General features: G+C 34.9%; 2 protein-coding genes across 2 annotated transcripts in view; both read left to right on the top strand.

Moving 5' to 3' along the window:
- Positions 1-2,745: 2,745 nt before the first annotated feature.
- LOC126749464 (28S ribosomal protein S28, mitochondrial) lies at positions 2,746-3,444 on the top strand. The gene is made up of 3 exons (XM_050459157.1): positions 2,746-3,036; positions 3,089-3,210; positions 3,263-3,444. Exons 1-3 carry the CDS (start codon positions 2,815-2,817, stop codon positions 3,405-3,407), a joined length of 489 nt encoding a protein of 162 aa, XP_050315114.1. The 5' UTR covers positions 2,746-2,814; the 3' UTR covers positions 3,408-3,444.
- A 132-nt stretch (positions 3,445-3,576) lies between these two features.
- LOC126749462 (serine/threonine-protein kinase VRK1-like) overlaps positions 3,577-16,242 on the top strand; it is an 18,935-nt gene continuing 6,269 nt past the window's right edge. The window contains exons 1-2 of the mRNA XM_050459156.1: positions 3,577-4,099; positions 12,734-13,276. Of these exons, the coding sequence (XP_050315113.1) occupies positions 3,799-4,099; positions 12,734-13,276 (844 nt within the window). The 5' untranslated portion in view covers positions 3,577-3,798. The remainder of the gene's footprint in view (positions 4,100-12,733; positions 13,277-16,242) is intronic.

Here is a 16,242-nt window from a genome sequence, read left to right as displayed (position 1 = left end):
TCTCAAGAAATTCATTAAGACATGAAATGAACCCTCAATCTTTTGCTATATACAGCCATTTAAATCACCTTCCTAAGTAAAGCAGTAAACGAATTACAGCCAACTGTGTTAAAGATCAATTTTTTTTCCAACTGTTGAGTGACATTTTGGAGGATTTCTCAGAAACTATCGATTTCTCAAGAAATTCATTAAGACATGAAATGAACCCTCAACCTTTTGCTATATACAGCCATTTAAATCACCTTCCTAAGTAAAGTAGTAAAAGAATTACAGCCAATTGTGTTAAGGACCAATTTTTTTTCCAACTGTTGAGTGACATTTTGGAGGATTTCTCAGAAACTAATGATTTCTCAAGAAATTCATTAAGACATGAAATGAACCCTCAACCTTTTGCTATATACAGCCATTTAAATCACATTCCTAAGTAAAGCAGTAAACGAATTACAGCCAATTGTGTTAAAGACCAATTTTTTTTCCAACTGTTGAGTGACATTTTGGAGGATTTCTCAGAAACTAATGATTTCTCAAGAAATTCATTAAGACATGAAATGAACCCTCAACCTTTTGCTATATACAGCCATTTAAATCACCTTCCTAAGTAATGTGGTAAACGAACTACAGCCAGTTGTGTTAAAGACCAATTTTTTTTCCAACTGTTGAGTGACATTTTGGAGGATTTCTCAGAAAATAATGATTTCTCAAGAAATTCATTAAGACATGAAATGAACCCTTAACCTTCTGCTATATACAGCCATTTAAATCACCTTCCTAAGTAAAGTAGTAAATGAATTACAGCCAACTGTGTTAAAGACCAATTTTTTTTCCAACTGTTGAGTGACATTTTGGAGGATTTCTCAGAAACTAATGATTTCTCAAGAAATTCATTAAGACATGAAATGAACCCTCAACCTTTCGCTATATACAGCCATTTAAATCACCTTCTTAAGTAAAGCAGTAAATGAATTACAGCCAATTGTGTTAAAGACCAATTTTTTTTCCAACTGTTGAGTGACATTTTGGAGGATTTCTCAGAAACTAATGATTTCTCAAGAAATTCATTAAGACATGAAATGAACCCTCAACCTTTCGCTATATACAGCCATTTAAATCACCTTCCTAAGTAAAGCAGTAAACGAATTACAGCCAACTGTGTTAAAGACCAATTTTTTTTCCAACTGTTGAGTGACATTTTGGAGGATTTCTCAGAAACTAATGATTTCTCAAGAAATTCATTAAGACATGAAATGAACTCTCAACCTTTCGCTATATACAGCGATTTAAATCACCTTCCTAAGTAAAGCAGTAAACGAATTACAGCCAATTGTGTTAAAGACCAATTTTTTTTCCAACTGTTGAGTGACATTTTGAAGGATTTCTCAGAAAATAATGATTTCTCAAGAAATTCATTAAGACATGAAATGAACCCTCAACCTTTCGCTATATACAGCCATTTAAATCACCTTGCTAAGTAAAGCAGTAAACGAATTACAGCCAACTGTGTTAAAGACCAATTTTTTTCCAACTGTTGAGTGACATTTTGGAGGATTTCTCAGAAACTAATGACTTCTCAAGAAATTCATTAAGACATGAAATGAACCCTCAACCTTTCGCTATATACAGCCATTTAAATCACCTTGCTAAGTAAAGCAGTAAACGAATTACAGCCAACTGTGTTAAAGACCAATTTTTTTCCAACTGTTGAGTGACATTTTGGAGGATTTCTCAGAAACTAATGACTTCTCAAGAAATTCATTAAGACATGAAATGAACCCTTAACCTTCTGCTATATACAGCCATTTAAATCACCTTCCTAAGTAAAGTAGTAAAAGAATTACAGCCAATTGTGTTAAAGACCAATTTTTTTTCCAACTGTTGAGTGACATTTTGGAGGATTTCTCAGAAAATAATGATTTCTCAAGAAATTCATTAAGACATGAAATGAACCCTCAACCTTTTGCTATATACAGCCATTTAAATCACCTCCCTAAGTAAAGTAATAAACGAACTATAGCCAATTGTGTTAAAGACCAATTTTTTTTCCAACTGTTGAGTGACATTTTGGAGGATTTCTCAGAAACTAATGATTTCTCAAGAAATTCATTAAGACATGAAATGAACCCTCAATCTTTTGCTATATACAGCCATTTAAATCACCTTCCTAAGTAAAGTAGTAAAAGAATTACAGCCAACTGTGTTAAAGACCAATTTTTTTTTCAACTGTTGTGTGACATTTTGGAGGATTTCTCAGAAAATAATGATTTCTCAAGAAATTCATTAAGACATGAAATGAACCCTCAACCTTTTGCTATATACAGCCATTTAAATCACCTTCCTAAGTAAAGTAGTAAAAGAATTACAGCCAACTGTGTTAAAGACCAATTTTTTTTCCAACTGTTGAGTGACATTTTGGAGGATTTCTCAGGAACTAATGATTTCTCAAAAAATTCGTAAAGACATAAAATGAACCCTCAACCTTTTGCTATATACAGCCATTTAAATCACCCTCCTAACTACAGTCGTAAAAGAGTTACAGCCAATTTTGTTAAAGAGCAACCTTAAGAACTTGTGAAAAAGAAGAGAAGAAGAAGAATAAAACTTATATTGCTACGCCCCTGAACAATTTTGACATTTATCAAGAAAAGAAGAAGAAGAGTCTGTAAAACCCATCAACTACCAAGTATCAAAGAAGAAGTAGAATAGAGATTATGTTGCTACGCCCCTGAACCATTTTGACATTTAACAAGAAAAGAAGAAGACTTTGAAGGTTATGTCAGCGTAACCAAAACAAAGCTTCATACACCCACACACACAAAAATGTTCCTTAGTGGCCCCATAAAGCGCAGTTTAACCTCGATAAAAGGGGGCTCGGCCCTGTTTACGTCGTTCACCAAAAGACTCGGGTCCACCGAGCCCCCCTCGCCCCCTAAACTGGGAGGTTACGCACAGGCTTACGAGAAATTCGAGGACATCCAGAAACCGCCGGAGGAACCTCCGCAGACCTTCGCCAGTTTATTAAGGCACTCCAAGTTCATTGACGTAAATACCTTCCTTATGTTTAAACGCAATTTTAAGGGTTTTATTTTGTTAGCTGGGTGATCCCGAAGGCAAAGTGGTCACCGGGAAGGTCTTTCATGTGGTAGACGATGACTTGTACATAGACTTCGGTTGGAAGTTTCATTGTGTGTGCCCCAGGCCTAAAAAGAATTCCAGGTAATCTTTTAATAAGGAATTAATGGGGTTTTAATTAAGATTTTATCGGTAGTAATTATGTGCGAGGGGCCATAGTGAGGTTAAGGATAAAGGAGCTCGAGTTGTCTTCGAAATTCTTGGGTTATGACAAGGATCTGACCCTTTTGGAAGCGGACTGTCACCTGTTGGGTCTGGTGCAGGACAGGAGTAAGAGTTAAGGAGCGAAATTGCAATAAATGATTAGTTTTATGTGAATTTATGTTTTATTTAATTAATATGTGCGAATTACGCGTTTTAACATGATCGTGTTGCTCCAACTTAGCGCGAGAAATGTTGACGGATGACATTTCTGTCAACTGTCAAGTCATTCGATTCAAAAATGGCGTCCAATTGTTTATAGTTCCAGTGTTTATTTTTTAAATTAACGAATTTAACCAGTAAAAACTCACTTGGGACGTTATTTATGTCCCAAAAAGAGTCTACGTACCGTAGGCCCCGATACTCGATACCCCATTAAACCCCGCGACTTGTATTTCAAGTCTCACAAAAAACGAACCGGATAAGACCCGAGGGTACGTTAAAAACCCAAATATTTCTTATCGTTTTAAAATGCCGCGAAGAACGGTCGTTTCTGAGCCCCAAACGGCCCCCCCCACCAGAACCCGTAAGCACAGATCGGTGAAACAAAGTCAGGGCGAGCTAAAGAATGGGGAGGTGGTACTGGATAACGCGTGCAATAAGTGGAAACTGGGCAAAACTATCGGGATCGGGGGTTTCGGGGAGATATGCGAGGCCGTCGAGTATAAAAAGAAAAACGGACCCGAATATGTGGCCAAAATCGAGAAGCACACCAGCGGACCCCTGTTTGTCGAGATTAATTGTTACCTGAGGCTCGGCAAGATTGATATGAGTAAGTACAAACTGTACCTCTATATTATAGGCTTTGAATAAGAGCAATATGTCCGTGAATGGTTAATAGGGAAGTTACTTTTTTAGACCGATGTCTCGTCTTTATAAAATAAAATGCTGATCTTGTTTTAAGAATGATGGGTTTCGGTGAGTAACTCGCCATCATCAGACTAACGCTTAGTTTTGCCTTGGAAATAGTGTTTTTCCCCCCTAATTTGTCTAATTATACCCGAAAAGCATCACATAATTAATAGATTACAATTACGGAGAAATCACTTGCTTCTAAGAAAGTCTCTTCCTTATTAAGAGCAATTTGGCCCACTTGGCTCTAGCCCCCCTTATATAACTCACTCAATACTCACTGGCATTTTTCCAGCAGCATTTAAAACTGCAAAAGTTGTACCTCTTTTTAAAGGTAAAGGATCTGCTGATGACTATAATAGTTATCGTCCCATCTCCCTCTTACCTATTCTGTCTAAAGTGCATGAACGAATCTTAAAAAACCAGATTAATGACTATTTTAAGTCAAATCAGCACTTTGCAGTAACTCAATTTGGCTTCAGGAAAAACAGGACAACAACTTTAGCTATAGACCATTTTACAAGTAATATCCTGGAAGGATTTGAAAGGTTTCTTGATACCTTGGCCTCGTTCCTGGATCTCACAAAGGCTTTTGACTGTGTGACACATAGCATTCTTCTAAAAAAACTGGAAGCCTACAATTTTCACCGGGAAGCAATTAAGATTAGTTATCCTACCAGACAGATTAATAATATTCCCCTTCCTATTCCTCATTTTACATCTATCAAAGATTCATTTATATATCGCGGTTTAATGATTTATAATCACATTAGCGTGGAATTAAGAAGTGTTCAGTCTTTGCGCCAGTTTCTGAAGTAAACTGAAGTCATATTTGCTTCTAAAAGCCTTTTATTCGATTGAAGACTTTTTTAAGGCTGAGGATGTTGTGTAGTAGATGCTAAGCTTTTAATCTGTTAATTTTAATTTTGAACATACCTTTATGTGTCCCTTTATCTCTGCTACCTTTGTCTACATGCATGTATTTTATTTTATAAAGATTTTGTTTGTAACATTTTCTCTTGCATTTTTTTTTTTTTTTTTAGGCATTTTATATGTTGTATAAATTTTTTATATTTGTTTTGTAAAATATGATTTGATTGTATTTATTTTCTGAAGCTTTGTCAATAAAATTCGTGTACATGTACCAAATTTTCGACAATAAAGTACTTGAAAAAAAAAGATGCTTGATGCCTGTCGAATAGAGTTCAGTTTGTTGTCTTTAATCAGAATAAGTCTGATATTAAGCCTTTGAAATATGGAGTTCCACAGGGGTCCGTCTTGGGACCCATACTATTTCTTATCTACATAAATGATCTGGCCTTTTCACAGGGGGGCTCTGTTAGCACTGTTCTGTTTGTTGACGACACAACTTACTATCAAAGTTATCACCCTTCAAATATCATTAATTTAGATCTCCAGACCCCGGAGAATAACCTCTTTCAATGGTTCTTGGCAAATCGTCGTCTTTCTCTCAATAGTTCAAAGTCACAAACACTTAATTTTACTTTGCGGCACAATACATTGACTGAGCGTCCTGCTTTTGGAAGCTGTTCAGATGAGGCTAAGTTTCTTGGTGTTCATCTTGATCCAGGATTGACTTGGGAACAACATATAGTCAAACTGTCCAGTCTGTTATTCCTCTTTAGAAATCTGGCGGGAATTACTTCCTTGCAGGTCTTACTTACAGCATATCATAGTAGTTTTCACTCACAGCTAACTTATGCCATACTGACATGGGGTCATTCCTGCCATATAGATAAAGTATTTGGGCTGCAGAGAAAGTGTATTCGTATTGTGACTGGTCAGGGTTTATTTATTTATTTATTTATTACAAGTTCAGGTTGCGAACAGTACACAAGTACCAAAAAAGCATCCACTGTGTATATATAACAAACTTATGATAGGTTTACCAAACGTTGTCTTAAATTTACATGTTACGTGTGTAGATACAATCAAAAAGAAAAGGGAAATTTAAATGAATACACTAATGAGATTAAATAGAGCGTAAACTGTTACAAGTTCTGAATTAAATAAACAAAAATAAAATTATTCTATCTTTTTTAAAAAGTAGGTTTTTAATTGGCGTTTGTAGGATCCTATCGGCGTTCCAAAAATATCCGAATTCAGAAAATTGTTGTAAAAATTAAAAACATTTTGAATTCTAGAAAGTGGAGAGTTCTGTCCTACGTTGGTTCGATAAAAATCAGCTGCAAACAAGTCTCGGTTTCTTGCATTTTGCCTTGGTATCCGTATATTAATGTGAGATAGAAGATAATGTAAATCGACGTGACAATTTACTATTTTATAAAGCGTAAAAAGATCTGTGATATTTCTTCTGTATTCAAGAGTTAAAAATTTAAATTTGGCTCGTATAATGGTATAATTATGGTTGTATATTGGCATATTGGTCTTAAATCCTAGATATTTTAGAAACCTATTTTGTACCCGCTCTAGGCGCGTAATGTCTACATTGTACTTCGGATTCCATATTACTGAGGCAAAAGAAAGTTTACTGAGGACAAAAGCATTATATAAGGAGATAATTGAATTTGGGTTTTTAAAATCCGTTGAATTTCTTTTTATGAAACCAGCCATCTTATTGGACTCGCATATCACTCGCTCAATGTGAGATTTAAAAGTCCATTTTTCATCCAGGATTACTCCCAGATCTCTAATCTGTACAACTCCTTTCAGATTACTGCTATTTATAGAGTAAGGCGATATTATTTTGGTAATATTTTTTGTAAAAGAAATACAAAAGCACTTTGCAGAATTTAGAAAGAGACGATTTTTCTGACAGTATTGTTCAAGGCGCAAAAGGTCTTGTTGGATTTTGAGGCGATTTTTAAGTAGATTTTCAAATCATCTGCAAAAAGTAATATTTTACAGTGTTTGAAACATTTTTTTATTGAATTTATATATATTATAAAAAACAACGGACCCAGGTGACTGCCTTGCGGTACACCTGATGTTATGTCAAACCACTCGGATTTATGGCCATCAATAGTTACTCTACTTTTTCTACCTGTATTATAGGAACAGGATAATCTAATTATTGCAGGATCAACATCGACTTCTTCAAGCCTTTGTATTAATATTTCAGGATCAATTTTGTCGAATGCTTTACTGAAGTCCATCACATCCACTTGACCTTTGTTATCTATTGTTTTAGTGACAAATTCTGAAAAGCATAGTAGATTTGTTTCAAGAGATCTTTTAGGGTAAAAACTATGCTGTTCTTGAATAATTCTATGTTTTACACTCGGAAAAATTGTGTCGTACATAATTTTTTCCAGGATTTTGCCAAAAATGCATAACTTGCTAATGGGCCGATAGTTTGTCACGTCTTCCCTATCACCATTTTTAAAAATTGGTGAAATTTCGCTTAATTTCCATTTTTATTTATTTATTTATTTATTTATTTAAGTACAAGGCTCTCCTACAGATAGACTAAGCAATCCAATAACAGGAAAGCACAAAGTATCTTATGAATTTAAATACAAGTAAGCGCTTTGCCAGCATTACATTACATTTTCACCAAACCTAACAAATACACCAAGCAATATAAACCAAACTAACTTATTTAATAGTAACTCTTATAAACAATAAAGAAGCATATATACATATGAATAATGACAATAGGGAAAAAAAGGACAATATTTATCGTTATTTACGAAATTAGGTAGAATTTTTTAAGTATCGCTTAAATGAAGCCATACTGGAGAAAAATATATCATCATTCAAATTAGTTTCTTGAAAATTATTAAAACTACGGGCGCATCTGAACAATGGAGAGTTAGACAAATAGTTTGAAGAATATCTTGAGATGCTAAAGGTCGATCTATTACGCAAAATGTAAGGATTAACGTTGATATGTAAATTTTCCAGACAGAAAGGGCAGTCTATTAAATTATTAATAATTTTATAAATCAATATTAAATCAAAATTGTTTCTACGACTCTCTAAGGGCTTCATACCATAAAATTTTAAGTTATCATAGTAAGTAAAAAAATGTCTCTGTCTATTAAAGCGAAAATTTACTATATTTACAAACTTTCGTTGAACTCTTTCAATTTGGTCAATATATTTGTGATACATCGGATTCCAAGCCACTGTCGCATATTCTATAGTAGGTTTAACGAACGCATTATATAATAATATTAATGATGATTGATTACTAAAACCCTTTGTAATTCGAGTTATAAAACCTAGATTTTTTAGAGCTTTCTGAACAATGTTTTCTATATGAACGTCGAAGAGCAGTCTGGAATCCAACGTCACACCTAAATCCTTAATAAACTCCACATACTTCAGGATAGTGCCCCCGAGATAGACATCACATTTGTTTTGTGTCTGAGATAGTTTTCTGCTAAAAAGTATAGAATGACATTTTTCTGGATTAATAAATAATTTATTTAAGGTACAGTACCTTTCAAAATTTGCAAGATCAGATTGCAGGGCACGAAAATCTGATACCTTCTTGATTGTTGTAAAGATTTTTAGGTCATCTGCATATGCAAGATATCTACAGGTAAAGAAACATTGACCAATGTCATTTAAAAAAATTGAGAACAAAATCGGTCCCAAATGAGAACCTTGCGGTACTCCTGAAGTTACGGTTGTACAAGAAGACTTTACTCCATTTACGACAACGTACTGAGAGCGATTTGTTAGATAACTTTTAATGAGTTTGAGCAGGGCCCCGTGCACACCGAAATTCTCCAACTTCACGAAAAGTGTAGGATGATGTACCTTATCAAAAGCCTTGGAAAAGTCAGTGTACACGGCACAAGTTTCCAGACCACTATCCATACTTTCGTTTATACTCTGAATAAATGGTATTAAGTTGGTTATTACCGATCTTTTTTGGAAAAAGCCATGTTGGTTAACATCAATAGCTTCTTTGACCTTAAAGAATAATTGTTTTAACAACAAAGATTCAAAAAGTTTACCAAAGTGACTAAGTAGGGAAATAGGCCTGTAATTCCGTACATAAGTTTTTTCTCCAGATTTAAATACTGGCACAATTTGAGCTGTTTTCCAAATATTAGGAAAAATGCCGCTGGATAAAGATTGATTATACAAAATATGCAAAGGCTCGCACAAGCTAGGACAAGACTTCAAAAAAAATGAAGGAAAGCCGTCTGGACCAGGTCCCTTTTTAGGATCCATAGATATAAGTGCGGATTTAATGTCATTTATATCAATATTGTTAACTACAAAACATTCTTGACATTGACTAGGCTCAATTAAAGTTGGTGTATCAGAAGGTTCAAATACTCCACTAAAATACTTAGAAAAGAGTTCACTAATGTCAACACAATTCGAAGCTTCCTGATCATTAAATTTCATTTTTATTGGTAAGCTTTTAGTGTTTTTTTTGTTGTGAAAAAATGACCAGAAATATTTAACGTCTTTGACAATGTTTATTTCTATTTTATAAATATAATCTTTGTAATCATTGCGTATATTAATCTTTACTGTTTTGCGTAAATTTGAAAAGTTGTCGTAATCAGATTGTCTTTGGTACAGTTTCCACATTTTATGTGCCTTTTGTTTATTTTTAATTAGATAGATTGTGTGTTTGGAAAACCATAGAGGGTATTGTCCCTTATTGATCTTAATTCTAGGGATGTGGTTAATAACAATGTTATCTAAAACAGTATAAAAACATGCAATGTTAATATTTACATCTTTAGATAAAAATAATTTGTCCCAATGAGTAGAATTAATAATTTCATTGATAGTGTCGTAATTGGCATTATTAAATTTTAACTTGGTATATGAATTACTAATAATGTTTTTCTCCGATATTAAATTAACATTTATATCCAAAGACATGTGATGGCTATCTTCAGGCACAAATGGATCCATACTTTTATTTACAATAACTTTTGTAGAATTAGAAATAATAAGATCCAGAATTTTATCACGAGCATTGAAGACGTGATTAAATTGCTTTAGATTATTAAAGTAAAAAGCATCAGAAAATGCTTTGCTGCAAGGATCAGTGGCGTTGATAGGCAATAAATCCTTAACATTCGGTTTTTGTGACCATATTAAATTAGGTAGATTAAAGTCACCCATTATTAAAAAATAACTATTAATATTAGTGCTTATAATATTTTCTAGTTTAGACAAAAAGTTTAGATAGTTATTTACTGCCGCATGAGGTGGAATATAAACAGTGCATAAAAATAATTTTCTGCCCCCCTCTATAGTAACGCTCACCCATATGTCTTCGATTATTGTGTTATAATTACACCACTTAGAGACAAGTTCCGTGTGGTATACGTCACGAATCGCCAATAAGACACCGCCACCATCACTTTTGCCACTAATGTTAGCGTTCCTATCAAGTCTAAAAACATTATAGTTGTCAGGAAACAGCTCCGAGTCCAGAACGTTGGGATTTAACCAAGACTCGGTTATTGAGATACAGTCGTATAGACAGGTGCAGGCAGACTGATAAAAGTCTACTGTCTTTGTCCTAAGGCCTCTGGTGTTTTGGTAGTAAATAAAAAATTGCTGAGACGAAGTCATTAAAAAAAAGAAAAGTTGTAAGTTGGCACAAGAAATTACAAAAGTACTAATTAGAAGATATGGTTTATAGTGATGCTAGCAAGGAAGACAGAGTGTGCTCATTAATAATATTAATGGCTTTGCTATTCTCGTCCCTCTTTATGAAAACTTTCATTTCTTTCACCCAACAAAATTTGAAGTTAGAATTTTTACAAAATTTTTGAGGAAAAACTCCTGATCTTAACGACTTATTGAATATAACGCCTAGTGGCTTGACCAAGCTATTTGCGCAGTTCCTTACCAAGATAGGTGGAATATTATCTGGCCCAGGACTTTTATTTACATCTAAATTTTTACATATCTCAAGGATTTTATTTTCTGAAATTTCGTATATTTTAATATTACTTTTATTAAAAATAACTGGATTTGATGTATTATAAACACTCTTAAAAGATTGAGCAAACAAATTGCTTACATCCCTGCCACCTTTTGCAGAAATATTACCTAATTTTACGGCGTGTGGATTAGACACATTGTTTTTTCTCTTATTGCCAACAAAACCCCAAAATTTCTTTGTATTTTCCAAAATGTTGGATTCTATGCTATTTATATACTCTTTATAGTCATTTTTTATCATTTGTTTAGATAGGGTTCTAAGCTCACAAAATCGATCGTATGAAGCTCGATCACTGTATATTTTATATTTTTTATGGAGTTTGATTTTTTCTTTTATTACTGCGATTGTTTCGAAACGAAAATAGATAGGAAAGTTGCCTTTAACTCTACGCACCGGAACTAATTTTTCTATAATTAGTTCTATTTTGTGATAAAACTGGTCCACCAGGACATCTACGTGAGCGCCCGTTAAACATTGACTCCAATTGATTTCTGATAAGGATTGATTTATGTTATCGAAATTAGCTTTTTTAAAGTTATATATTTTATTATTATTTGAGGCTCGGAGAGGTCTCGTGCAAGAAACTGACCAAGCAAATTCAATTGCTTTATGGTTAGCATTTTCTTTAACTAAACAGCTAAGAGATTGTTGTAGATTACTTACTAAGCCTCTATTACAAAGAACTAAATCTAGTATTTTACTTTTATAGTTTTTCAAAAAATTATATTGTTTAAATTCAAGATAAGAAAACATGTCAAGAACTTCCGAAAACTTGTTCCCAGATTGGACTGACTCAAAGAACGATTCATTAATAATTGTACGCCAACTTACCGTTGACATGTTGAAGTCTCCAACGATCAGGACAGAACTACTCTGCAACACATTTTCAAACCTAACCAAACCACTTATAAAAGTTGTCATTGAATAATCACATCCAGGTGGAATATAGACACAACACACTAATACGTTCTCTCCAGTGCTGGACTTGATTGAGACCCAAATAGCTTCACACTCCAGCTCCAGATCATATCGTCGGTTGGACTCCAGTGTTGATTTAACCGCCACTAGGCGGTTACCGAGATGACTGTAGGGAATCTTTTCGGAAGCTTAAAATATTAACTTTGCCGTCCGTGTACATTATGCAGTGCCTGTTGCGTGTTCACCAAAATCTGGATCACTATAGAACCCACCTACATTTTCATAATTATGAAACTAGGAATTGTAATGAGCTAGTGCCTGAGTTTAGCCGGCTTGAGAGATCAAGAAATGGAACCAGATACTTTGCACCAAAATTTCATAATTGTCTTCCAACAAACATTAAATCTCTTAGCCTTCCGCAGTTTTTTTGAGGGGTGCATTCTACTTATTTGAGGAGTACTTCTCATCCCAATTTTAATTTTAATCTTATATGTTAATATCGTCTCAATAAGAATGTATGTTAAGTGTTTTAGGTTTAGTGCAAATATTGTGATCAGATGTTATATTTTATCATGCTTTTGGGCAAAACTTGTTAATTTGTATTCAATCTTTTATCTTTATTTGTAAGTAAGTGACTTGACTTGTAATAATGCATTGTATGTATATTATTATTAATAAATACTACTACTACTACTATAACCCTCGAAACGTTTTCAGTCAATAAGTGGAGGGCCGATCACCACTTGCCCTTCCTGGGCATGCCCCACTTCGTAGCCTCCGGTTCGCACCACTCCAAAGATCAAAAGTACCGCTTCCTCATCCTCCCTAAATACCATAAAGACCTCGAGGCCATACTGAAAGAAAAGCACACTTTTAACTATAAAACCGTGCTAGTAATAGCCTCCCGAATAATCGACACTTTGGAGTACATCCACAGTCAGGGCTACGTGCACTGCGACATTAAGGCCTCCAACATTATGTTGGCCAAACCCTCCTCCTCCTCCTCCTCGAAACCCTGCGGGAAGTATAATAAGAAAGGCGGGAGGAAGAGGAGGGGGGTGGTGCGCCACGGGAAATCGAGTCCCAGGAGGTGCCTCAGGAAATTGAGGTCGGCCGTAGTACAAAATGGGAGGACCAAAAGGAACCTGCGCCCGTTGGCGCAGAAGTGTTATTATATTAGGGAGGATTCGTTCGAGGATGACCAGGACGAGGAGGAGGAGCAGGAGGAGGAAGAGGAAAAGGAGGAAAGCGTTTTCGATGGTAAGTGGGCCTTAGTTATCACCTCTTCAGGGCTGTTTTTAATTGTAAAGGTGCGTTTATCTTGATAAATAATTTTTTTTTAAAAAGTGACAAAATTAAAAGTATATATTCATCAATCGTCCAGAAAATTGTAATATTAAGAAATACCTTCTCCCTAATCGGGTTATCAAACGCCTTGAAAAAATCAACAATTTGTCGAGCATCCCATTTTTTCCTCATAAAGTGTACAGGTTCAACTGGTGCTAATTCGGTAGATCTTTCGGGCCCTTAGAATCCTTGTTTGTTGTAGGGCACTTTTTCAACAATCATGGCGCATATGCTGAGAATTGACCTTGGTCTCTGGATGATCTCTTACTAAACCTCTTTAAGATTCTTTAATACTTTACCTCTATCAGTTGGCTCCGGAAATCTGGATTGAGGTTTGGCTTTGAGCTACTGTTGAAAAGTAGCATCCATATTCCAGTTTTCGTTGGTCAGATGCTTCCTTTCAATAAAAGAGCTCTACAAGGTGTAATTTCTGTTCCATACTTAGACTTAAGGAATCGTGGACAGTCTCATCGTTGTTCCTATGAGTGAAGTTGGTACTTTGCGATATTGAATTGTTCAAAAATAAGAACTTTTTTGATGATAGTTTTTTGAATAATAATAGAACGTTTTTAAACTTCTGAGGGGCGATAGGGCTTATAAAAATATGTGTGTCATCGGCAAATAACGCGGAGTTGACTTCTTTACCTTGAGAATCAGATTTGTGTGCTGCAAGAAACAGGTTTGGTCTTCAAGGTGAGCACTCACTTCAAAGTCCAATATCTCAAAAAAATATTGATGGATTTCCATTAAATAAAAAGCAGTTGATTCCTATAAGAGTTCTGAACAAATATTGTAGATTTCAAGTGGATCCAAATTAGAATCTTGGAAATATCCTGCTTTATGTGCAGTTGGGTCCAAGGAAGACGTTTGGTCTTTAAGGTGACCACTCACTTCAAAGTCCAATATCTCAGAAATTTATTGATGGATTTCCATGAAATAAAAAGCAGTTGATTCCTATATGAGTTCTGAAGAAATATGGTAGATTTCAAGTGGATCCAACCTAAAATCTCGGAAATATCCGGCTTTGTGTGCAGTGGCGTCCAAGGAAGACGTTTGGTCTTCAAGGTGACCACTCACTTCAAAGTCCAATATCTCAGAAATTTATTGATGGATTTCCATGAAATAAAAAGCAGTTGATTCCTATATGAGTTCTGAAGAAATATGGTAGATTTCAAGTGGATCCAACCTAAAATCTCGGAAATATCCAGCTTTATGTGCAGTGGCGTCCAAGGAAGACGTTTGGTCTTCAAAGTGACCACTCACTTCAAAGTCCAATATCTCGAAAAATTATTGATGGATTTCCATGAAATAAAAAGCAGTTGATTCCTATATGAGTTCTGTACAAATACTGTAAATTTCAAGTGGATCCAACCTAAAATCTCGGAATTATCCAGCTTTATGTGCAGTGGCGTCCAAGGAAGACGTTTGGTCTTCAAGGTGACCACTCGCTTCAAGGTCCAATATCTCAATAAATTATTGTTGGATTTTCGTGAAATAAAAAGCAGTTGATTCCTATATGAGTTCTGAAGAAATATGGTAGATTTCAAGTGGATCCAACCTAAAATCTCGGAATTATCCAGCTTTGCGTGCAGTGGGGTCCAAGGAAGACGTTTGGTCTTCAAGGTGACCACTCACTTCAAAGTCCAATATCTCAAAAAATTATTGATGGATTTCCATGAAATAAAAAGCAGTTGATTCCTATATGAGTTCTGAAGAAATATGGTAGATTTTAAGTGGATCCAAACTAAAATCTCGGAATTATCCAGCTTTGCGTGCAGTGGGGTCCAAGGAAGACGTTTGGTCTTCAAAGTGACCACTTACTTCAAAGTCCAATATCTCAGAAATTTATTGATGGATTTCCATGAAATAAAAAGCAGTTGATTCCTATATGAGTTCTGAAGAAATTTGGTAGATTTCAAGTGGATCCAACCTAAAATCTCGGAAATATCCGGCTTTGTGTGCAGTGGCGTCCAAGGAAGACGTTTGGTCTTCAAAGTGACCACTCACTTCAAAGTCCAATATCTCGAAAAATTATTGATGGATTTCCATGAAATAAAAAGCAGTTGATTCCTATATGAGTTCTGAAGAAATTTGGTAGATTTCAAGTGGATTTAAACTAAAATCTTGGAAATATCCGGCTTTGTGTGCAGTGGCGTCCAAGGAAGACGTTTGGTCTTCAAAGTGACCACTCACTTCAAAGTCCAATATCTCAAAAATGTATTCATGGATTTTCATGAAATAAAAAGCAGTTGATTCCTATATGAGTTCTGAAGAAATATGGTAGATTTTAAGTGGATCCAAACTAAAATCTCGGAATTATCCAGCTTTGCGTGCAGTGGGGTCCAAGGAAGACGTTTGGTCTTCAAGGTGACCACTCACTTCAAAGTCCAATATCTCAAAAAATTATTGATGGATTTCCATGAAATAAAAAGCAGTTGATTCCTATAAGAGTTCTGAACAAATATTGTAGATTTCAAGTAGATCCAAATTAAAATCTTGGAAATATCCAGCTTTGTGTGCAGTGGCGTCCAAGGAAGACGTTTGGTCTTCAAGGTGACCACTCACTTCAAAGTCCAATATCTCAGAAATTTATTGATGGATTTCCATGAAATAAAAAGCAGTTGATTCCTATATGAGTTCTGAAGAAATATGGTAGATTTCAAGTGGATCCAACCTAAAATCTCGGAAATATCCAGCTTTATGTGCAGTGGCGTCCAAAGAAGACGTTTGGTCTTCAAGGTGACCACTCACTTCAAAGTCCAATATCTCAAAAAATTATTGATGGATTTTCATGAAATAAAAAGCAGTTGATTCCTATATGAGTTCTGAAGAAATTTGGTAGATTTCAAGTGGATCCAACCTAAAATCTTGGAAATATC

Source organism: Anthonomus grandis, assembly GCF_022605725.1.
Source record: "Anthonomus grandis grandis chromosome 1 unlocalized genomic scaffold, icAntGran1.3 Chromosome57, whole genome shotgun sequence".
Lineage (NCBI taxonomy): Eukaryota > Metazoa > Arthropoda > Insecta > Coleoptera > Curculionidae > Anthonomus > Anthonomus grandis.
The sequence above is the reverse complement of the archived record's forward strand: the minus strand, read 5'-3'. Positions and strand labels throughout refer to the sequence as shown.